Source organism: Paroedura picta, chromosome 1 (assembly GCF_049243985.1).
Source record: "Paroedura picta isolate Pp20150507F chromosome 1, Ppicta_v3.0, whole genome shotgun sequence".
In the NCBI taxonomy this organism is placed as follows: domain Eukaryota; kingdom Metazoa; phylum Chordata; class Lepidosauria; order Squamata; family Gekkonidae; genus Paroedura; species Paroedura picta.
In genome coordinates, this window is record NC_135369.1 from 11,008,399 (window position 1) to 11,032,063 (window position 23,665).

The 23,665-nt window shown below is 54.2% G+C and overlaps 1 protein-coding gene across 1 annotated transcript in view; it reads left to right on the forward strand.

The window, feature by feature from the left end:
- The first annotated feature begins 1,960 nt into the window (after window positions 1–1,960).
- The window catches only part of SLC27A3 (solute carrier family 27 member 3), a 34,851-nt gene continuing 13,146 nt past the window's right edge, over window positions 1,961–23,665 (forward strand). Inside the window, exons 1-5 of the mRNA XM_077321218.1 lie at window positions 1,961–2,513; window positions 11,244–11,453; window positions 15,113–15,271; window positions 19,832–19,956; window positions 21,236–21,430. Of these exons, the coding sequence (XP_077177333.1) occupies window positions 2,030–2,513; window positions 11,244–11,453; window positions 15,113–15,271; window positions 19,832–19,956; window positions 21,236–21,430 (1,173 nt within the window). The 5' untranslated portion in view covers window positions 1,961–2,029. The remainder of the gene's footprint in view (window positions 2,514–11,243; window positions 11,454–15,112; window positions 15,272–19,831; window positions 19,957–21,235; window positions 21,431–23,665) is intronic.

Below are 23,665 nucleotides of genomic sequence, written 5' to 3' on the forward strand. Positions count from 1 at the left end.
CAGAGGGACTGGCTGTCCCCTGGGTGAGGCAGGAGGCTGGACTGGAGGGACCCTCCCTGGTCTGACCCAGCAGGGCTCTCCTGTGTCCTTATGAGGGGAAGGCCTCAGCCTCCCTGCCCTGCTGCTGGCCCTGCAGAGGGACTGGCTGGCCCCTGGGTGAGGCAGGAGGCTGGACTGGAGGGACCCTCCCAGGCCTGACCCAGCAGGGCTCTCCTGTGTCCTTATGAGGGGAAGGCCTCGGCCTCCCTGCCCTGTTGCTGGCCCTGCAGAGGGACTGGCTGGCCACTGGGTGAGGCAGGAGGCTGGACTGGAGGGACCCTCCCTGGTCTGACCCAGCAGGGCTCTCCTGTGTCCTTATGAGGGGAAGGCTTCGGCCTCCCTGCCCTGTTGCTGGCCCTGCAGAGGGACGGCTGTCCCCTGGGTGAGGCAGGAGGCTGGACTGGAGGGACCCTCCCTGGTCTGACCCAGCAGGGCTCTCCTGTGTCCTTATGAGGGGAAGGCCTCAGCCTCCCTGCCCTGTTGCTGGCCCTGCAGAGGGACTGGCTGGCCCCTGGGTGAGGCAGGAGGCTGGACTGGAGGGACCCTCCCAGGCCTGACCCAGCAGGGCTCTCCTGTGTCCTTATGAGGGGAAGGCCTCGGCCTCCCTGCCCTGTTGCTGGCCCTGCAGAGGGACTGGCCGGTCCCTGTGTGACGCAGGAGGCTGGACTGGAGGGACCCTCCCTGGTCTGACCCAGCAGGGCTCTCCTGTGTCCTTATGAGGGGAAGGCCTCAGCCTCCCTGCCCTGTTGCTGGCCCTGCAGAGGGACTGGCTGGCCCCTGGGTGAGGCAGGAGGCTGGACTGGAGGGACCCTCCCAGGCCTGACCCAGCAGGGCTCTCCTGTGTCCTTATGAGGGGAAGGCCTCGGCCTCCCTGCCCTGTTGCTGGCCCTGCAGAGGGACTGGCTGTCCCCTGGGTGAGGCAGGAGGCTGGACTGGAGGGACCCTCCCTGGTCTGACCCAGTAGACATTCTGTAATGTTTCTTTGGACATTCTGTAAATTAAACTTATTGTCTTAAAGGAGCCGGGAGAAATTCTCAAGACAGTGCTTCCTCCTGAACTGAATCAAGGTCTCAGTTTCCTGTCTTGTTACCAAGGCTGGTTTCTCCATGCCTGTTACCGCTCTGTGTACTACACCTGGTTCTTACCGCTTTTCTCTACACTGCTTTTCTTTAAGGAGACTCAAATTGGCTCACAGTCACCTTCCCTTTCTTCTCCCCACAACAGACACCCTGTGAGGGCGGTGGGGCTGAGAGAGCCCTGATATTCCTGCTCGGTCAGATCAGCTTTACCAGTGCCGTGGGGAGCCCAAGGTCGCCCAGCTGGCTGTATGTCGGGAAGTGCAGAATCAAACCCGGCTCAGCAGATTACAAGTCCACACGCCTAACCACTACCCCACACTGTCTCTCACCAGGGGGCCTCCCCTGCCTCGAAACGTTAATCCAGGAGATGCTTTCTCTTTTCCACTGTCCCCAGCCACCCATCTTGGTCCATCTGAAGAAGTGAGTGGTGACTCCCCAGTTTGGTGTAGTGGTTAGGAGTGTGGACTTCTATTCTGGCAAGTCGGGTTCAATTCCCCGCTCCCCCACATACAGCCAGCTGGGTTATCACAGCACTGATAAAACTGTTCTGACCGGGCAGTGATATCAGTGCTCTCTGAGCCTCACTCACCTCACTGGGTGTCTGTTGTGGGGAGAGGAAAGGGAAGGTGACTGTAAGCCTCTTTGAGACTCCTTTAGGTAGAGGAAAGCGGCATCTAAGAACCAACTCTCCTTCTTCATCTCCTGCCGAGCCACCAGTGTTGCTCCGGCTGCTGGGCGGGCTTGGGGGGTTCGGTTCCGCCTTCCCGCTTTGAGCGTGTGCGGGGCGGGGGGCTTGTCGAGTCCTGCCTTCCTCCTCCTCCTGGCCGGGGCTCCTCCTCCTCCTGCTCCTCCTGCGGGCGGCAGAGGCGCGGCTGGGCGGCCTTGGGCAGAGCGGGGTGCCGGGGCTCGCGATGTGGTCGTCGGCGGGGCTGCTGGTGCTGCTGGCGCTACTGTTGCTGCTGTTGCTACTACTGGCGGCGCTGGGGGGCGGCGGCCGGTCCGAGGCGGCTTTCGCGCTGCGGGCATGGCGGGGCCGGCGCCGGGCGTTACGGGAGCGGAGCAGCCTGGCGCAACGATTCGGGCGGGCGGCGCGGGGTCGGGCGTCGCGCGTCTTCCTGCGCTGCGAGGGGCGCAGCTTCACCTACGGCCAGGCGGAGCGGGAGAGCAACCGGGTGGCGCAGGCGCTGCGCGGCGGCGCGGGCGGCGTCGGGGGCCCGCTGGAGCCCGGCCAGACGGTGGCGTTGCTGATGGGCAACGAGCCCGCCTTCGTGTGGGCCTGGATCGGCCTCGCCAAGCTGGGCGTCCTGCCCGCCTTCCTGGGCACGGCGCTCCGACGGGGCGCGCTGCTCCACTGCCTGCGCTCCTGCGGCGCCCGCGCGCTCCTGGCCGCCCACGGTGAGTGCGGGGACCCGTGCCAGCCTCCCGGGGGGAGCGGGGGAGCCCCTGGAGAAAAGGGGTGCCGGGGAGGGGGGGCATTCAGTGGCCCAGCTAAGCTCCCCAAGCCCCATGTCTCCAAAATCGCCCGGATACGTGAAATTGCCTTAGATTGGTCTCTCGCAGCTAGAATCGTCAGCTCTGACCGGCAGCGGCTCTACGGGCAGAGCGAGGTCTTTCCCATCATCCGCTGGCAGGGGTTTATAACCGGAGTGGAGGTGCGGGATTTGAACCTGGGACCTTCTGCATGCCAGGCAGGTGCACACGGCCCCACCCTAAAGGTTGTAATGTCAACTCGACTGGCAGCAGCCCTCCAGGATCCCAGGTGTAGGTCATTCCCATCACCTCTTTTAACTGGAGATGTCGGGGATTGAACCTGGGACCTTTTGCATGCCAAGCAGAGGCTCTGTCACTGAGTCAGGGCCCTTCCCTAAAGATTGTATTGTCAACTCAGACTGGCAGCTGCTTTCTAGAGTCTCAGGTGTAGGTCTTTCCCATCACCTCCTACCTGGTCCTTTTCCTTGGAGATGCCGGGGATTGAACCTGGGACCTTCTGCAGGCCAAGCAGAGGCTCTTCCCCTCAGCCACAGCCCCAACCTCCCCAGACTGGCTGCTCATGCGCCCGGAGTGAGCACTGGGACATCACATGTCTCCGGTGGAGTGCTGCTTTACTTTAACCAAGCAAGAGCCATTGGCCCGTTTCAGGGGGAAAAAACCCCAAGGAGCGCTCTTCATCAGAGACCGATAGACAAGACGAGATCCGTGGGTCATGCAGAGATGCATCAGGCAACCTCTTCGGGGCAGGGAGCTTAGGAGCCTTGATATCATCCGTGTCTTGTGACTCACAAGGAAGTCTTTGGTTTTGTCCTTTCAGGTCTAGAACGTGTCCAGAGGAGGGCAACAAAGATGGTGAGGGGTTTGGAGACCAAGACATATGAAGAAAGGTTGGGGGAGCTTGGTCTGTTTAGCCTGGAGAGGAGACGACTGAGAGGGGATCTGAGAACCATCCTCAAGTATTTAAAAGGCTGCCATGTAGAGGATGGAGCAGAGTTGTTCTCCCTTGCCCCGGAGGGACGGACCAGAACCAATGGGATGAAATTAATGCAAAAGAAATTATGTCTAAACATCCGGAAGAAGTTCCTGACAGTCAGAGCGGTTCCTCAGTGGAACAGGCTTCCTCGGGAGGTGGTGGGTTCTCCATCTTTGGAGATTTTTAAACAGAGGCTGGAGAGCCATCTGACAGAGAGGCTGATTCTGTGAAGGTTCAAGGGGGTGGCAGGTCACACTGTCAGCGATAGGGTTGTGGGTGTCCTGCACAGTGCAGGGGGTTGGACTAGATGACCCCTGAGGTACCTCCCAACTCTATGATTCAATGATATTATGATATTGATCTGTATTCAGGAGGCAATGCAGCGGGAGACGGGGCGTTCTTGCAGAGGTGACTTGGAAGTGGAGTCACACCCAGTTTCGATTGCAATTCGAATGGCTTTGTGGAGACTGGGTGCAAGGCTTCCAGCTCTCCTGCCCGGCCCCATTTCCGTGGAATTTGCTGCTGGAATTTTAACAATCTCTGGGTTTGTTACCGCGTAGGCTGGAGTGCTCCGGCTGTACTTTTATCTTGCTCTTGGCGAGTTCTTGTTATGAAGCAGAATGAATTTTTCTTTTTATAAAAGAAGAGAAATGAGGAGGAGGGCTGGATTGCCAACCTGCACAGCCTCGGCTAGCCCAGTCTTGTCAGATCTCAGAAGCTAAGCAGCATGGCCCCCCGGCTAATATTTGGATGGGAGACCTCCAAGGAGGGCTGCGGTGCAGAGGCAGTCAGTGGGATGGAGAAGGGTTGGGTTTTATACCCCCCTTTTCACTACCCGAAGGAATCTCGGTCGCCTTCCCTTCCTTTCCCCATCACAAACACTCTGTGAGGTCGGTGGGGCTGAGAGAGCTCTGACAGGACTGCTCTGTGAGAACTGCTCTATCAGGACTGTGACAAGCCCAAGGTCACCGAGCAGTCCAAGTAGCTCAGCAGTGGAATCGGTTGCCTAAGGAGGCGGGGAGCTCCCCCTCACTGTTGGTCTTCAGGCAACAAATGGACAGGTCCTTATCCTGGATGCTTGCGGCTGATCTTGCATTGAGCAGGGGGTGGACTAGATGGCCTGCTTGGACCCTTCCCTCTCTAGGATTCTATGAGTCTAGTTCAGCAGTGGAAGGGGCTGCCTAAGGAGGTGGGGAGCTCCCCCTCACTGGCAGACTTCAGCAGCGGCTTTACAGAGACTTATCCCGGATGCTTTAAGCTGATCCTGCCTTGAGCAGGGGGTTGGACTAGATGGCCTTTATAGTACCTTTCCACTCTAGGATTCTATGAGTCTAGTTCAGCAGTGGAAGGGGCTGCCTAAGGAGGTGGGGAGCTCCCCCTCACTCATGGTCTTCAAGCAACGAATGGACGGGTCTTTATCCTGGATGCTTGAGGCTGATCTTGCATTGAGCAGGGGGTGGACTAGATAGCCTGCATGGCCCCTTCCCACTCTAGGATTATATGAGTCTAGTTCAGCAGTGGAATAGGCTGCCTAAGGAAGTGGGGAGCTCCCTCTCACTGGCGGTCTTCAAACACTGGCTGGACAGATATTTATCCTGGATGCTTTAGGCTGATCCTGCATTGAACAGCGGGTTGGACTAGATGGCCTCAATGCCCCTTGCAAGTCTGTGATTCTGTGAAAGCACTCTGGGGAAAAACACTGCCTTTGAGGTTCTTAGAAAGAACTTTTTCTTTTTCTGCAACTAACTTGGGGCTTTGACCAGTGAGAAAAAATTGCCGGATGTGGCCGCTTATCTCCCTGGTGGTTCTCGGTGGGGGAGGGGAACCCACAATAACTCTCCCCCCCCCCCAGCAGGCCTGAGAGGGAGTGGCATTTCAGGAATCCGGTTCCCATGAAACAGAAGTTAACATTTAACGCCGTTTAGCAAGGCTTCTGGAGCTGTGGATGATTGCCTGCACCAGCGTAAGCTAGTTTTGCTAGCTGCAGGTTGGGAAATACAGGGAGATTTCGGGTGTGAGGTTGGGGGAGAGGAGGGGCTTCAGTGGGGTGTAATGCCTCACAGTCCCCTTCCGAAGGGGCCGTTTTCTCCCGGTGAATTTGGTCTCCACCCAAGGTGACCTCCAGCCACCACCTGGAGATTGGCAACCGCATCCTAAGCAGAGTCCCCCCCCCCCCCGTCCTTCTCTCGGGCCTTTCAAGAGCCAGTGTGGTATGGTGGTTAAGAGTGGCAGCCTATAATCTGGAGAACAGGGTTCAACTCCCCATGCCCCCACCTGTACAGCCAGGGGACCTCGGTCCAGTTTTCTCGGGGCTCTCTCAGCCTCACCTCCCTCACAGGGAGTCTGTTGTGGGGAGAGGAAAGGGAAGGTGACTGTGAGCTGCTTTGAGACTCCTTTGGATAGAGAAAAGGGGCATATAAGAACCAGCTCTTCTTCTTCTTCAGTAATCTCCGGGCTCTCTCAGCCTCATCCACCTCGCAGGGTGTCTGTTGTGGGGAGAGGAAAGGGAAGGCGACTGTAAGCCCCTTTGGGACACATGAGGCCTGCTGAGTGACCTTGGGCCGGTCCCAGTTCTCTCAGAGCTCTCTCAGCCCCACTTGCCTCAGAAGGTGTATGAGATGAGGAGAGGAACAGCAGGCAATCGCAAGCTGCTTTGAGACTCCTCCAGTTAGTCGAAAGCGGGGTACAAAAAGCCCCATCTCTTCTTCTCAAATGAAACCAGATGTTGCCGTGGAGCGCCAAACAAGGGGAAGGTGGCCAAACCCCTGGCATGAGAGTGTTAGCTTTCCCCTTCTTTCTGGAGAGTTTTTTTTTACATAGATGTTCTTACCATAGGTCAAGGCCTTGAACAAACCATTCTATTGCAGCAGGGGGTCAAGATCTGGCCTTACCCCCAGGCCCTGGGACTTGGATTGCAGTTGCTCAAACACAGCCAGATAATTATAACAAAAGCAACTTCAAACTCTTTCTTGGAAGGAGATAGCAGCGCGTTTTATGAGAGGGTAGAGGTGAGCCGGTCACAATAAGTTGGCTACGACTTTACAGCACTTCCTACACCCAGCAGGAGATTCAAACACACATTCAGGGCCTTCCCCGTTCCTCTGATTCCCAAGACATAAACATAGTTGTGGCCCAAAATCTGCACGATTTTGACCTAGTGTAGGTATTTATTTATGCATGATATGATACGCTGCATCTCTGTTACCTCTTCAGATTCCTGCTTGAATGGAAACTATCACCGGCCACTTTAAAGAACATCGGCTTTTGTGTGACACAGAATTCTGACTGCCTGTGGAAGAGTTCTGTGTAACACGAAAAGCTTTCTCCATTCCAAGTCGACACTGTTAACCGAAATTGCCTTACCAGTGGATGCTAAGTGACAAGGATTTAGGAAATATGCAGTTTACATCTGGTTGAGTAGGACTCTTAGTTTCCTAGGACTCAGTACCCCGACTTTGCGAACAGAGATCTAAACACCCAGAAAAGTTGGGGACTAATCTGTTATTTCCCTGAGTACTTTCCCCCAGTTTTTCAATAGGGCAAAAAAAATGGCCCAGCGAAATATTTTCTTGTATAGATTTAGTGTGTGACATTCTTTCTAAGAATTATGCAATATAACTTTGGTGGTTGGGGAAACGTATTGTCAAATTGCAGGCAATTTAGGATGACCTTGTATCAGGAGTGGCCAGACTGTAGCTCTCCCGATGTCTGTGGACTACAATTCCCATGAGCCCCGGTAGGGGCTCATGGGAATTGTAGTCCACGGACATCGGGAGAGCTACAGTCTGGCCACCCTGCTGTAGGCAAGAGACAGTCCAAAGAGTTTTGCTCTTAGCAACCATGGACTTCCTTAGCAGCCCCGATCCAAATGCTAACCAGAGCTGACCCTGCTTAGCTCCCTATCTCTGATGGGATGTTCTGTCCTCCTCCCGTTTAATTCTCACAACTTCAAGTACGCAACTTCCAGCAGCAGCAGGCTTTAGCCTCCTGCCTCCTGCTCCAGACTTCTGTCCCACTTTCCAAACCCAAGAATGGAAAACACCCCTGATTCATTGGCACCAGTTTGGCTCTGGGTGCGGTCAGGACTGCACGATGTGCACCTCCAGTGGTTGTGTCTTCGAGCAGGGCGAGGCGCCGGTCTGTCTTCTGATGGGGCAGAATTTGGCCCACTCAGCCTGCCGGTGCCTTTTGCTGCTCTATAAAAGGTAAAGGTAAAGGTATCCCCTGTGCAAGCACCGAGTCATGTCTGACCCTTGGGGTGACGCCCTCTAGCGTTTTCATGGCAGACTCAATACGGGGTGGTTTGCCAGTGCCTTCCCCAGTCGTTACCGTTTACCCCCCAGCAAGCTGGGTACTCATTTTACCGACCTCGGAAGGATGGAAGGCTGAGTCAACCTTGAGCCGGCTGCTGGGATTGAACTCCCAGCCTTATGAGCAAAGCTTTCAGACAGCTGCCTTACCACTCTGCGCCACAAGAGGCTCTTGCTGCTCTATAGCACCGTGCTTAACCCTGAGGCGATATTGTGAGGCCAGAGTGTGCCGCACCCACTGTCCGTGGCGCCAAATACTCATGTGTGCAACAGAGCAGGCCCTCCCCCTGATGTAGGCAAGTTGTTTGGGGATGCTAGTAGAAGAAGAAGAAGAAGAGTTGGTTCTTATAGGCTGCTTTTCTCTACCCAAAGGAGTCTCAAAGCGGCTTCCCTTTCAGTTGCCTTCCCTTTCCTCTCCCCACAACAGACACCCTGTGAGGGAGGGGAGGCTGAGGGAGCCCTGAGATCACTGAAGAGGAAGAAGAAGAGCTGGTTCTTATATGCCGCTTTTCTCTACCTGAAGGAGTCTCAAAGCGGCTTACAGTCGCCTTCCCTTTCCTCTCCCCACAACAGACACCCTGTGAGGTGGGTGAGGCTGAGAGAGCCTTGAGATTACTGAAGAAGAAGAAGAAGAGCTGGTTCTTATATGCCGCTTTTCTGTACCCGAAGGAGTCTCAAAGCGGCTTACAGTCGCCTTCCCTTTCCTCTCCCCACAACAGACACCCTGTGAGGTGGGTGAGGCTGAGAGAGCCTTGAGATTACTGAAGAAGAAGAAGAGCTGGTTCTTATATGCCGCTTTTCTCTACCCGAAGGAGTCTCAAAGTGGCTTACAGTCACCTTCCCTTTCCTCTCCCCACGACAGACACCCTGTGGGGTGGGTGAGGCTGAGAGAGCCCTGAGATTCCTGCTTGGTCAGAACAGTTTTATCAGTGCCGTGGTGAGCCCAAGGTCACCCAGCTGGCTGCATGTGGGGGAGTGCAGAATCGAACCCAGCTTGTCAGATTAGAAGTCCACACTGCTAACCACTACACCAAACTGGCTCTCCAGTAGGCACCCCCATTTGCAATGCAGGCCCCGAATTACAGGCCCGATTGAGGGAATGCGCTGGGAAGGGTTGCGGCTGTGCCCACCGATTTTTGCGTTAAAGGATGGCGGGGATCCAATGGGGTCAGCGCCTATTGGGCAAGCATTTTGGGGTTGCCAAGTCTGGGTTGGGACGTTTCTGGGGATTTGGGAAGACAGGTGAGAGCCGGGGGGACGGGGGACGGTTTAGGAAAAGGCAGGACCTAAGAAGAAGGGGGGAATTAGGTTTTTAAACTCTGCTTTTCTCTGCCATAAGGAGTTTCAAAGCAGCCTTCCCTTTCCTCTCCCCACACCAGGCACCTTGTGAGGAGGTGTGGCTGAGAGAGTCCTGAGAGAACTGGGGCTGGCTCAAGCTCGCCCAGCAGGCCTCATGTGTCTCAAAGCGCCTTCCAATCGTCTTCCCTTCTTCTCTCTGCACCAGACATGCTCTTCTCTCTGCCTCATCAACATCACAGGGTGTTTGTTGTGGGGAGAGGAAGGGAACGCGATTGTAATACCCTCTGAGGCACATGAGACCCTCTGGGTGACCTTGGGCCAGTCCCAGTTCTCTCAGAACTCTCTGAGCCTCCCCTCCCGCACAGGGTGTCTGTTGTGGGGAGAGGAAGGAAAGGCCATTGTAAATCACTTTGAGATTCCTTCAGGTCATAAAAAGCAGGTTACAAAAATCCAGCTCTTCTCTCCCAACCGGCTTTGGTGGCCAGAGGCTATGAGTTCTTGGTCACCCTGCCAACTGTACTTGGCTGGCATCTGGAGAGAAACAGTTTGGCACTTGGAAGGTAACAGAAGTTTATTTTTGCAATTAATTGGCAAGAAGCAGTGCTGGGGTGCCAGCTTCCCTCGGGGTGCCAGGTATCAGGCCCAGGCAGTGGGGCATAGTGGCCTCCTTTGTACCCAAGTGGTGAGTTTCCAGGATTGGTAACAGGAGGCTGGTGAGTTGTTTGGATAGATCAGTGAAATTCTCAGGGCTTTCAAGGTAGACGGAGGCCGTGGCTCAGTGGCAGAGTCTCTGCTTGGCGTGCAAAAGGTCCCCAGTTCAATCCCTGGCATCTCCAATTAAAAGGACCGGACAGTAGGTGATGGGAAAGACCTCTGCTTGAAATCCTGGAGAGGGGCTGTGACTCAGTGTTAGATTCTCTGCTTGGCGTTCCGAAGATCCCAGGTTCAATCCCCGGCATCTCCAGTTTAAAAAGGACCAGGTAGAAGGCATATGTGTTATGTAGCTTGGAGATCCTAAGATTGGCTGTCAAGTTAAGAGACATTCGGGAGGGTTTCTGGAGGTCCGACCCCACTGGGGGACTTCCTGATGTCTCCTAGGTTTTGGCCACTGTGTGACACAGAGTGTTGGACTGGATGGGCCACTGGCCTGATCCAACATGGCTTCTCTTATGCTCTTATGTCTGGAGCAGGGATGCTCTGCCAGCTTGCTGTAGTGGTTAGGAGTGCGGACTTCTAACCTGGCGAGCTGGGTTTTATTCCCCGCTCCCCTACATGCTGCCAGCTGGGTGACCTTGGGCTCGCCACGGCACTGATAAAGCTGTTCTGACCGAGCAGGAATATCAGGGCTCTCTCAGCCTCCCCTCCCTCACAGGGTGTCTGTTGTGGGGAGAGGAATGGGAAGGCGACTGTAAGCCGCTTTGAGACTCCTTCGGGTAGAGAAAAGCGGCATATAAGAACCAACTCTTCTTCTTCTTCAGTAATCTCAGGGCTCTCTCAGCCTCCCCTCCCTCACAGGGTGTCTGTTGTGGGGAGAGGAATGGGAAGGCGACTGTAAGCCGCTTTGAGCCTCCTTCGGATAGAGAAAAGTGGCATATAAGAACCAACTCTTCTTCTTCTCCTTCTTCTTTTCCCTCTTCTTCTTCTTGGTATTTGTGGGGCCACAGTGGAAGGATTTCTATGGTTCTAGCCTCACAGGTGGGCCTCCTGATGGCTCCTGGGTTTTGGCCACTGTGTGACACAATGCTGTATTGAATAGGCCATTGTCCTGCTTCTTATGTTCTTATGTTTGGGGCAGTGATGCACTGTATTCTTAGTGCTTGGAGAGCCATAGTGGGAGGGCTTCTGGAATTCTGGCCCTGCTGGTGGACCTCCTGATGGCCCCTGGGTTTTGGCCACTGTGTGACACAGAGGGTTGGACTGGGTAGGCCACTGGCCTGATCCAACATGGCTTCTCTGACGTCCTTATGAGAAATTGACTTCTCTGCGTTCTGTCTGCAAAGTCCAAAATGAACCCCACCCGCCGCTGACAGGCCCTGCTCTCTGTCCCTACAGATCTTTTCGAGGCTGTGGAGCCCATCCTCCCCGACTTGGAAGAAATGGGGGTCGCGGTTTGGGTGCTGGGGAAGGGGCCGTACCCTGCCGGGGTGACCGCTCTCGACAATCTGCTGGAGAAGGCGTCTGATGATCCAGTGCCCTACGATCTCGCCACCCCCGGCGACCTCTCGGACACCTGCCTGTACATCTTCACCTCTGGGACCACAGGTGACGTCTTGCCCAGCTGCTGGCTGGCCGGAAATAACCAGCTTGACTTCTCATAGAAGGGAAAAGCTGTAACATGCTGCTTTTCTACATACGGGGGGGTATTGGTGTTTCCTAAGGAAATGGCTTGAAAGGTGGCAGAGCACACCACACACACACACACACACACACAAACACATACACACCCTTGCATTGTTACAGTCCTGGAAAAGCTCGACCAACCAGTGTGGTTCAGAGTTGTGGGCTGTAATCTGGAGAACTGGGTTTGTTTCTGCAGTTGCCAGGTCACCCGTAGCACCACCAGGGGGCGAGAGGGAGTAGGGCTGCCAGTCCAGGTTGTGGAATTCCAGTAGATTTGGGGATTGGGCCTGAGGGAGCCAGGGATTTCAACAGGGTTCATACAGTGGCTGCTCCCATTTTACTGATATTTTATTAATTTACTAGGGACCAACCCACTTGCATTCAGGAATACAACAGGCGCTAGATTGAGGGGGTGGAAGAACTCTGCAGGCGGCCTCCCCCACCCCCCAGGACCTGGAAAGGCTGCAGGCAGCTGTTAGGGAACTCACCAGCAGGGGGAGCTCTCATTCAGCAGGGATCTGCAGCCTCCGAGCCTCGGAGGGAAGTGGAAGGAGGAGGGGGTGGTCAGGGGTGGGGGACGGAAGGCGATTGGCTGGTTGCTAAACAGACAGGCAAGCTGGTTCGAGGAGGAGGAAACTCGGGGTGGGACAGCAGCCCTGAGTGGGTGTTCAGCGCTGAGTGGCACTTAAGCCATGAGACCAGCTCCTCCTCCTAGCCCTTACCAGACATACTAAGTGGAATAGATTTGTCGATTTCTAGGCCGCCTCTCTCCAAAAGAGTCTCGGGGTGGCTTAAGTCAGGAGAAAAGAATCCCGCATAATAAAACATTTCAATCCGTTAAAATTATTAAGCTAAATAAAATGTTACTTCAGTCGCTCCGTCCGGTAAAGGTCTCCCGGGTCAGGTGTTAAGCCTGCCTTTCTCAGCTTTTTTTACCATCGAGAAACCCCTGAAACATTGTTCAAGCATCAAGAAACCCCAGAAGTGGCACAATCATGCAGAATATGATGGGGAAGCAGAGCTGTGGATGCACTCACCCAAAGCCCCTCCCTTCAGGCCCATCCTTGGCCATATTGGGGGGTCAACATGAAACCCAGGGCTTTCATGAAACCCTGGTTGAGAAATGAGCACTATTTTGCAGGCTCTCTGGAGCGTCTGAAGTTCTGTCAGGGCCCAGATCTCTGTGGGCAGCTGATTCTACCAGGAGAGAGCTGGATGTACTTCTCTGGACCGGGGAAGGGGAAGCTTGATCTGTTTAGCCTAGAGAGGAGACGACTGAGAGAGGATCTGATAACCATCTTCAAGTATTTAAAAGGCTGCCATGTAGAGCAGGGGTGGTCAACCTGCGATCCTCCAGATTTCCATGGACAACAATTCCTATGAGCCCCTGCTAGCGTTTCCTGACAGGGGTTCATGGGAATTGTAGTACATGAACATCTGGAGGACCACAGGTTGACTACCCCTGATGTAGAGGATGGAGCAGAGTTGTTCTCTCTTGCCCCAGAGGGACAGACCAGAACCAATGGGATGAAATTAATTCAAAAGAAATTCTGTCTCAACATCCGGTAGAAGTTCCTGACAGTTAGAGTGGTTTCTCAGCGGAACAGGCTTCCTCAGGAGATTTTTAAACAGAGATTTTGGAGATTTTTAAACAGAGGCTGGATAGCCATCTGACGGAGGGGCCGATTCTGGGAAGGCTCAAGGGGGGGCAGGTGACAGTGGATGAGCGATAGGGTTGTGAGTGTCCTGCACAGTGCAGGGGGTTGGACTAGATGACCCAGGAGGACCCTTCCAGCTCTGTTATTCTATGATTCTAATTACCAACCTATTGGAGTCTGCAGAGCCAAGCTCCGTCTGGGTTGCCAAGTTGGAGGACCCAACTAGGGGTTCACTCTCTAGCATGCTTTGGCCGCTTCAGTGCTGGCTGCCTCAGGCTTCGGTGCTCTTCGAAGTAGCCGAAGCACACCGGAACGTGCAACCTTCGACACAACTGGTGAGCTTTTGGGCATCCTCTTCTTAGAGCAGGGCTTCTACTCCAGGCAGCTTTCTCTCCACGCTTAATCAACCCTTAAATCGTGTTTGTTTCCTTAAAACATTGCCAACCCTGTCTGCCAGCCAGCTGGGACCTGAGGCAAGCAATCCTCAGGTTTGTTTTCATTCGGTGCTCTCAAAGTCACGGGCCTCCGCCAGTTTTATGAGCGTAGAGATGTGATCAAAGAAAGGTATCTTGCTTGAAGTTGTAGAGAGATCTGGAGACAGTTAAGGAAGTCCCCATGAGAGTATTTAAAAGGGAGCCATACAGAGGATGGAGCAGAGTTGTTCTCTCTTGCCCCGGCGGGGCGGACCAGAACGAATGGGATGAAATTAATTCAAAAGAAATTCCGTCTAAACATCCGGAAGAAGTTCCTGACAGTTAGAGCGGTTCCTCAGTGGAACAGGCTTCTTCGGGAGGTGGTGGGTTCTCCATCTTTGGAGATTTTTCAGCAGAGGCTGGAGAGCCATCTGACGGAGAGGCTGATTCTGTGAACGCAAAGGGGTGGCAGGTTACAGTAGATGAGTGATTGGGATGTTGGTGTCCTGCACAGTGCAGGGGGTTGGACTAGATGACCCATGAGGTCCCTTCCAACTCTATGATTCTATGAGAGCTACCAAGGTCCCTCTGCATCTCTGATAAGCTACAGCCATCCCAGGGAAGAGCATCCCTGTTTGGCCAGGGTTGATTAGGTATCTAATCTGGCTTCCCAGAGAACGAACTGAAGCATAGGATTTGAATTGGGAGGGGGGTGAGTTAGCCCTGCAGACTCCTGTCAGACTCCTGTCTGACTCTGAGAGAGCCCCTCTGAAGAGGGGGATCCGGGGAATAGCTCCCAAGGCTCAATTATTCTTAGTAGGTTGGGGGTGGGATTGGGTTGGGAAGGGGGTGGGTGGGTTTGTTTCACGAAACCCTGGTTGAGAAACCCTGGTCTAAAAGAATAAAATAGTTTGATTGAGAAGTGCCACAGATTTTAGTGCAGAGAAAGGGAGTCCCAACTAACTGCCTAACTGTTATTCTGCATCCGTTCAGGAGGCAAGCAGGGAGGAAGGGTTCTCACGATTTGTAACCCGCCACGAGCCGGTTTGGGAAGTGGCAGGAAATCAATCAATCAATCAATCAATCAATCAATCAATCAATCAATCAATCATAGAGCAGGAAGTCTCCAATTAAGCCAATGAGACCACTGGACAAGACTGTTCAAAAAACATCAGGAAGTTCCTTTTCCAACTATGCCAAATACATATCTCCTCTGATGCCCCCTGCAGGGTATTCTTCACATGCAGCTTAATCATGCACGCGACAGATCTATATTCCAACAGCTTCAGCTTCTCAAACGCTGGGCTTCCAGGGCAAAAGAAGAAAAGCCAAAAAAAAAATAAATGCATTAGAACAGGGGTAGTCAACCTGTGGTCCTCCAGATGTCCATGGACTACAATTCCCATGAGCCTGGGAATTGTAGTCCATGGACATCTGGAGGACCACAGGTTGACTTACCCCTGCATTAGAACATCTTTGTTTCATTTTGAGGGGCTTCTCTCTCTTTCAGGGCTCCCCAAGGCCGCCAGGGTCAGCCACATGAAATGCCTCTTGTGCCTGGAGTTCTACCATCTGGTCGGTGGGACCAGCTCCGACGTGATCTACGTGGCCCTGCCTCTGTACCACTTGGCCGGGGCCCTGCTGGGGATCGTCGGCACCTTCGGCTTGGGTGAGTCCGGAGCCACTGCTGGGGCATTCCAGTTCTCTCGTGCTGGGGCGTGCAGGGAATCACTCGCAGGGCAGGAAGTGTGCCGTGGGAAGGCCCATTTGGCAGGCTTCTGGATAATAAATTCTGCAGCAGGGGTCCCCACCCTTTCTGAGCCTTCAGGCAGCTTTGGAATTCAGATACAGTATGAGACGCACAGCCATGGAATTGCTAACACAGCTTGTCATAAGAACATCAGGAGGGGCCTCCTGGGTCAGGCCAGGGAGGGTCCCTCCAGTCCAGCCTCCTGCCTCACCCAGGGGCCAGCCAGTCCCTCTGCAGGGCCAGCCACAGGGCAGGGAGGCCGAGGCCGTCCCCTCCTAAGGACACAGGAGAGCCCTGCTAGGTCAGACCAGGGAGGGTCCCTCCAGTCCAGCCTCCTGCCTCACCCAGGGGCCAGCCAGTCCCTCTGCAGGGCCAGCAACAGGGCAGGGAGGCCGAGGCCTTCCCCTCATAAGGACACAGGAGAGCCCTGCTGGGCCAGACCAGGGAGGGTCCCTCCAGTCCAGCCTCCTGCCTCACCCAGGGGCCAGCCAGTCCCTCTGCAGGGCCAGCCACAGGGCAGGGAGGCCGAGGCCGTCCCCTCCTAAGGACACAGGAGAGCCCTGCTAGGTCAGACCAGGGAGGGTCCCTCCAGTCCAGCCTCCTGCCTCACCCAGGGGCCAGCCAGTCCCTCTGCAGGGGCAGCAACAGGGCAGGGAGGCCGAGGCCTTCCCCTCATAAGGACACAGGAGAGCCCTGCTGGGTCAGACCAGGGAGGCTCCCTCCAGTCCAGCCTCCCGCCTCACCCAGGGGCCAGCCAGTCCCTCTGCAGGGCCAGCAACAGGGCAGAGAGGCCGAGGCCTTCCCCTCATAAGGACACAGGAGAGCCCTGCTGGGTCAGACCAGGGAGGGTCCCTCCAGTCCAGCCTCCTGCCTCACCCAGGGGCCAGCCAGTCCCTCTGCAGGGCCAGCAACAGGGCAGAGAGGCCGAGGCCTTCCCCTCATAAGGACACAGGAGAGCCCTGCTGGGTCAGACCAGGGAGGCTCCCTCCAGTCCAGCCTCCCGCCTCACCCAGGGGCCAGCCAGTCCCTCTGCAGGGCCAGCAACAGGGCAGAGAGGCCGAGGCCTTCCCCTCATAAGGACACAGGAGAGCCCTGCTGGGTCAGACCAGGGAGGGTCCCTCCAGTCCAGCCTCCTGCCTCACCCAGGGGCCAGCCAGTCCCTCTGCAGGGGCAGCAACAGGGCAGGGAGGCCGAGGCCTTCCCCTCATAAAAACATCAGGAGGGCCCTGCTGGGTCAGACCAGGAAGGGTCCCTCCAGTCCAGCCTCCTGCCTCTCCCAGGGGCCAGCCAGTCCCTCTGCAGGGGCAGCAACAGGGCAGGGAGGCCGAGGCCTTCCCCTCATAAAAACATCAGGAGGGCCCTGCTGGGTCAGACCAGGGAGGGTCCCTCCAGTCCAGCCTCCTGCCTCACCCAGGGGCCAGCCAGTCCCTCTGCAGGGCCAGCAACAGGGCAGGGAGGCCGAGGCCTTCCCCTCACAAGGACACAGGAGAGCCCTGCTGGGTCAGACCAGGGAGGGTCCCTCCAGTCCAGCCTCCTGCCTCACCCAGGGGCCAGCCAGTCCCTCTGCAGGGCCAGCAACAGGGCAGGGAGGCCGAGGCCTTCCCCTCCTAAGGACACAGGAGAGCCCTGCTGGGTCAGACCAGGGAGGGTCCCTCCAGTCCAGCCTCCTGCCTCACCCAGGGGCCAGCCAGTCCCTCTGCAGGGCCAGCAACAGGGCAGGGAGGCCGAGGCCTTCCCCTCATAAGGACACAGGAGAGCCCTGCTGGGTCAGACCAGGGAGGGTCCCTCCAGTCCAGCCTCCTGCCTCACCCAGGGGCCAGCCAGTCCCTCTGCAGGGCCAGCAGCAGGGCAGGGTGGCCGAGGCCTTCCCCTCATAAGGACACAGGAGAGCCCTGCTGGGTCAGACCAGGGAGGGTCCCTCCAGTCCAGCCTCCTGCCTCACCCTGGGGCCAGCCAGTCCCTCTGCAGGGCCAGCCACAGGGCAGGGAGGCCGAGGCCTTCCCCTCATAAGGACACAGGAGAGCCCTGCTGGGTCAGACCAGGGAGGGTCCCTCCAGTCCAGCCTCCTGCCTCACACAGTGACCTTGGATGGCCAGCCACAGGGCACAGTAGCCACGGCTTGCTCTGGGATTCAGAGGCTTAGAGGCCTCTGATCCTGGAAGTTCCTCTTGGTCTCCAGGACTAGCAGCCATTGACAGACTTGTCCTCCATGAATCTACCTAATCTTTTAAAGCAGTTTATTCCTGTGGTCCTCACTACATCCACTGGCAACCAATTCCACCTTTTAATCTCTCTGTGTGTAAAACAGTGTTTCCTTTCGTCCATCCTGAACCCACTGCCCATCAGCTTGATCAGATGCCCTGGAGTTCCCGGCCTTTGGGAGAGGGAGAGAAAGTGCTCTTTGGCCACCCTCTGTACCCTCACAGGGTGTCTGTTGTGGGGAGAGGAAAGGGAAGGCGAACGGAAGCCGCTTTGAGACTCCATCGTTTAGAGAAAAGTAGCATATAAGAACCAACTCTTCTTCTTCAGTAATCTCAGGGCTCTCTCAGCCTCCCCTCCCTCACAGGGTGTCTGTTGTGGGGAGAGGAAAGGGAAGGCGAACGGAAGCCGCTTTGAGACTCCATCGGGTAGAGAAAAGTAGCATATAAGAACCAACTCTTCTTCTTCAGTAATCTCAGGGCTCTCTCAGCCTCCCCTCCCTCACAGGGTGTCTGTTGTGGGGAGAGGAAAGGGAAGGCGAACGGAAGCCGCTTTGAGACTCCATCGGGTAGAGAAAAGTAGCATATAAGAACCAACTCTTCTTCTTCAGTAATCTCAGGGCTCTCTCAGTCTCCCCTCCCTCACAGGGTGTCTGTTGTGGGGAGAGGAAAGGGAAGGCGAACGGAAGCCGCTTTGAGACTCCTTCGGGTAGAGAAAAGCAGCATATAAGAACCAACTCTTCTTCTTCAGTAATCTCAGGGCTCTCTCAGCCTCCCCTCCCTCACAGGGTGTCTGTTGTGGGGAGAGGAAAGGGAAGGCGAACGGAAGCCGCTTTGAGACTCCTTCGGGTAGAGAAAAGCAGCATATAAGAACCAACTCTTCTTCTTCAGTAATCTCAGGGCTCTCTCAGCCTCACCCACCTCACAGGGTTTCTCTTGTGGGGAGAGAAAAGGGAAGGCAAATGTAAGCCGCTTTGAGACTCCTTCGGGTAGAGAAAAGCGGCATATAAGAACCAACTCTTCTTCATATTGGTTTGCAATAGCCTATGATAAAAGTAATATAATTTCAACAAAGATACCGACATTCAGCCTTTGAAGTTCCCAACTGTTACTAGTTTTTAATGTTTCCTGCTGTGATGGGAGCCTCTAAGAGCCCCGGTCTGAGGCAAGGGACATGTTTTCGAGAGCAATGCAGGGGAGTCTGTGGGCATGGTTGTGCTTTCCTTTTGAGGGATGAAAGCTTTCCCCTTCTGCCTAACCATTGGCTGTCAGGGAGGCCACAAAAAGGCCCCTTCTCACTTAAAATGCTGCTGTGGCCAACTTTGCTGCTGGAGGGAAGACACAGCCAAGCCATGCATGTCTCTTTCCCACCACTCTTTCAATATTTTAGGCCTACTGCGCAAGGTTGTTGTGCAGATGAAACTGGATGCCGTTGCGGGGGTTACCTTGCCTCTTGTTTCAACTACACAACAACCCTGGGCAGTAGGCCTCAAGTGTTTCTTCTCCACGACAATCTGTGTGGGAGGCCTTAAATGTTTCTTTCGCACAACAACCCTGTCCATCCTTCAAAGCAGCCATTTCTGCCTGGAGAGCTGATCTTTATAGTCTGGAGATGAGCTGTAATTCCAGATCTCTAGGCCCCACCTGGAGTTTGGCTTCCCCTGGATTGGAAATATTCCTTGAGGTTTGGAGGTGGGGCCTCAAAACGGTACAATGCCTCAGGAGGTGGTGGGTTATCTTTCTTTGGAAGTTTTTAAGCAGAGGCTAGAGAGTCATTTGACAGAAATGCTGATTCTGTGAGTTTAGGCAGATGGTGAGTGGGTGGGCAGGAAGGGATGTGTCAGTGTTTGTCTCTTGGGGCCCTTCCTTGCATGCCCAGGGAATTGCTGATTGCCACTGTGGGATGGTAGGTGAATTTCCTCCAGGCCAAGCTGTATTCTTGAGATTTTTGTTGAGAGGGGGAATCACTTGGGCATGAAATTGGGGTCACTGTGGGTAAGCAGGTAGTTGTGAGTTCCTGCCTTGTGCAGGGGGTTGGACTAGATGACCCTGGAGATCCCTTCCAACTCAATAATTCTATGATTTTGCTAGAGAGGTGCTTCCTTTCACTTTGAATCTACATCCCATTTGGTGATCCCGGTATTTCCGAGAAAGGGAGAAGCCCAGATCCCTTTGCAGGTGTGAGGACTGGGAGAACTTTCCTTTACAAGAAAAAATAAAATAAAATTTGAGACCTCTGGCTCAAGGGGCCAACCATTCAGGGTCCTTTCTCTCCTCCCAGGCGCCACCTGTGTGCTCAAGAAGAAATTCTCAGCCAGTCAATTTTGGCCTGACTGCCGGCACTACGGCGTGACTGTGTTCCAGTACATCGGAGAGCTCTGCCGCTATCTGGTGAACCAGCCGCAGGTTAGCATGGGGGAAGGCTCCCCCTTTCTTGGCAACAGGTGGGAGGGCCTCGGGAACCCCTCTGGAGCCAACACACTTTGACCTGGAGCAAACCACTCTCTTGTGGAGGAGCTTTCGGGAGTCACAGCTCACTTCTTCACAAAGATGAAGACGGGTACCAATATTAGTCTGTAGCAGTAAAAAAAAGCAAGGGCAATTCCGCACATCTGAAAAAATAGCATTACGCCAGCTGAATGCCATAGCACTAAACATTATCGCGCCTCCCAGCCCCTCCTCGCCTTTTTGCTGTGTTGCTTTCGTCTGCTGGCTTTTCACACTTCTCCCCCTCCACAAGTGCTGCTGGAAATGGTGGAAGAGAGCAACACGCTTTAAACGTGACTCTCTTCCGCCTGTCAATCAAGCCAGGCAGCCAATCCCCTTTCTCTATGTTTTAAAGTGCCCACGATGCCTGCTATTTTTATTTAATTCACAGTTCTCTGTTTAACCGCTTATGCACAAGTTTTAAAAACTAATCTCGTTCCTGATTTTGGCGGTGAGGACTTTAGAGAGGCATATTTTATGTTACAACTTTTTTTGGGGGGGAATTATTTCTGGCATCGCCTGCACGCTTGTCCACCTATTCGTTGCTCCAGGGCATTAGACCTTTTAAAAAATAAATTCCTATCCCCGGGAACAAGGGAAAGGGAGGCGGACATTAGGTTTGGAGAATATTTGGGGAGCAAGAATCGGGCCAAATTCACGACAAGTTTTGCCTCATTCATGGATTTTTGCCCCTCCCTAGTCAGGCTGGGAGTGATTGAGGGCAAAAGAAGAAGGGGACGACAGAGAATGAGGTGGCTGGATGGAGTCACTGAAGCAGTCGGTGCAAACTTAAATGGACTCCGGGAAATGGTAGAGGACAGGAAGGCCTGGAGGATCATTGTCCATGGGGTTGCAATGGGTTGGACACGACTTCGCACCTAACAACAACAACAACAGTTCTGATGTCTAGAGCAGGGGTAGTCAACCTGTGGTCCTCCAGATGTTAATGGACTACAATTCCCATGAGGTTTGGAGGTGGGACCTCAAAACAGTACAATGCCTCAGGAGGTGGTGGGGTAGTCAAACTGCGGCCCTCCAGATGTCAGGATTTGCTGGCAGGGGCTCATGGGAATTGTAGTCCATGGACATCTGGAGGACCACAGGTTGACTACCCCTGCTCTAGAGCATCTGGCCCTTCCTGGAGTCATTGCAGCAGTTTCCTTCCTTGCTTCTCAGCCTTTCTCCTCTCCCCCTTCAGAGTCCCCGAGACCGGGAGCACAGCTTGCGCATGGCAGTTGGCAGCGGGCTGCGGGCAGACGTCTGGCGCGAATTCATCCGTCGCTTTGGGGACATGCAGATTTTTGAGACCTACGGCATGACGGAGGGCAGCGTGACCTTCTTCAACATAACGGGGGCCGTGGGGGCTGTGGGGCGGGCCTCTTGGCTTTATAAGGTGAGGACCAAGGCGGAAAGGGCAGGAGGAGGGTAGGAGTTGAATTTGGGGGGGGTCAGGTAAAAGTGGGATCCCAGGGCGCTGGTCCTTGCTGGTGTGAACTAGGCCTGTACGAACTAACCAAAGAAAATTAGGTCCATCCCAGATTCGGCCCGAATTGATTCGGACTGAATCCGAAGCACCTTTCCATGGGTCGGATGCAAACACACACCTGAAGCCATTTGGTGATATTAAATGAATTGGGAAATTTCCCCTTTCTGTCTATTCTGTGGTCTGGCGGTGCTTGGGCTTGAGGTGAAGGCACCAAATTTGTAGTGTATCTGCAGGAGCCTCTCCTAAAGCCCTCCCCAAAGTTTCAAAAGGATTGGACCAGGGGGTCCAGTTCTACAGGAACCCCAAAGAGGGTGCCCCATCCGACCTCCATGGTTCCCAATGGCAAGGGGGTAAGAATCTTTTCTCACCATTGGAAACCATGGAGGTTGGATGGGGGCCCCCTTTTTGGTGGACCGTAGAATTGGACCCCTTCTCCAATCTTGTTGAAACTTGGGGGGGTTCTTTCGGGGTGAGGCTTCTGCAGCAAATTTGGTGCCTTCACCTCAAGCCCCAGAACCCCAAGACTGCAGAATAGAGGGAAAGAGAACATTTTGTTCCTTTTAAACTTTAAACCGCCCACTCTCCGCATAACAATATAATAATAAATGTTTATTTCTCTCCGGCCCACCCAGAATATCTTGGGGCAGGCTACAGCATTGTATAAAACTACACAGAAGGAGGTTAAAAACATAGATCCACTGAAGCCCCCAACTTCAAATCCAGACAGGGAGTTTTGGTGACCAGAGTTGATCTCTCCATCCCTCTCCCTCCAGCCGTGAGACCAGCTGTTGCTGATGAATGTTATTTTGGAGCCATGTCTGAATCGCACCTGAATCGCTCTTGGGCAATTCAGCCAAACCTGATTCAAGGGCCTTAACTTCAGGGGAAGCTTGGTTCAGACCAGATTCGTCCAAACAGCATCTGAATCAACATTGATTGGGGTATTTTTCGGACTATCAGAACGGGACCGCGTGTACCTCGTGTGAACCAGCAGAGGTAACACAGATCCCCTTGCATTGGGACATAAATTCCCTCAAAAGACACTATTTTTACTGCATTTTGGAAGGCTTCCCTTTGCATGTCCACTGAGAAAAGCCGTTTCATTTATATGAAATTTTTTTCACAGTCAGAGTAGTTCAGCAGTGGAATAGGCTGCCTAAGGAGGTGGTGAGCTCCCCCTCACTGGCCGTCTTCAAGCAAAGGTTGGATACACACTTTTCTTGGATGCTTTAGGATGCTTAGGGCTGACCCTGCGTTGAGCAGGGGGTTGGACTAGATGGCCTGTATGGCCCCTTCCAACTCTATGATTCTATGATTCTATAAGGAAGATATTTCACAGGTACAAGGGCCTTACAGGCATAACAAGCAAAGTTAATAAGGTAGTCATTCATTCGGGTTCAACTCATCCTGTGCGTACAGAAAGTCCTGAGTCCAACCCTGTTGAAGGATTTCTAGTGACAAAGTTGGAAAGGGACCCCGGGGTCTTTCTGCCGATTGTCATAGCTGAATTGCCACGGTTACACAAATGCTTTGTCATACCTCCAAACTCTTCTCCACAAATAGAGTCGAACGCCAAAACATGGGGCTGGGACATGGGGGCAAGTAATAAAAGGGGTATAGCCTCTGAGCATGTTTTATCATTTTATTTTTATTTATATCAGGTTTGTTGCCAGCCACTCCCAATGGATCGTGGTGGTTTACAGAGTCTGTATAAAACCCCCAGTAAAATTCCCCTGAAAACCACAGACAGAAATACAATAAGTAAAATAGTAAATAAGGTACGGCGAAAAATCAACACCTCCGTTCGAATCCCATTCCCCAATATAGTCTCCAAAGGGGGAGGGGCAGATGAAAATCCAAGGCTGCCATTCACATAGCTGTAACTTTGGTCTTGAGGGGGGTCCCTAAGATCTTCCTTAGCCCGCCGGCCACAACCATAAACCTGGCGGAAGAGCTCCGTCCTGCAGACCCTGTGGAAAGCTGGAAACTTCCGCAAGGCCCGTAGCTCCTTTGGGAGCTCATACCACCAGGTGGGGGTCAGGACCGAAAAGGCCCTGGCCCAGCTTGAGGCCAGAAATGATTTCACCTCTGCTGCTGAGGAGCAACCTTGGGGGGATTCGTGCCTGAGATTATGGAGAATGG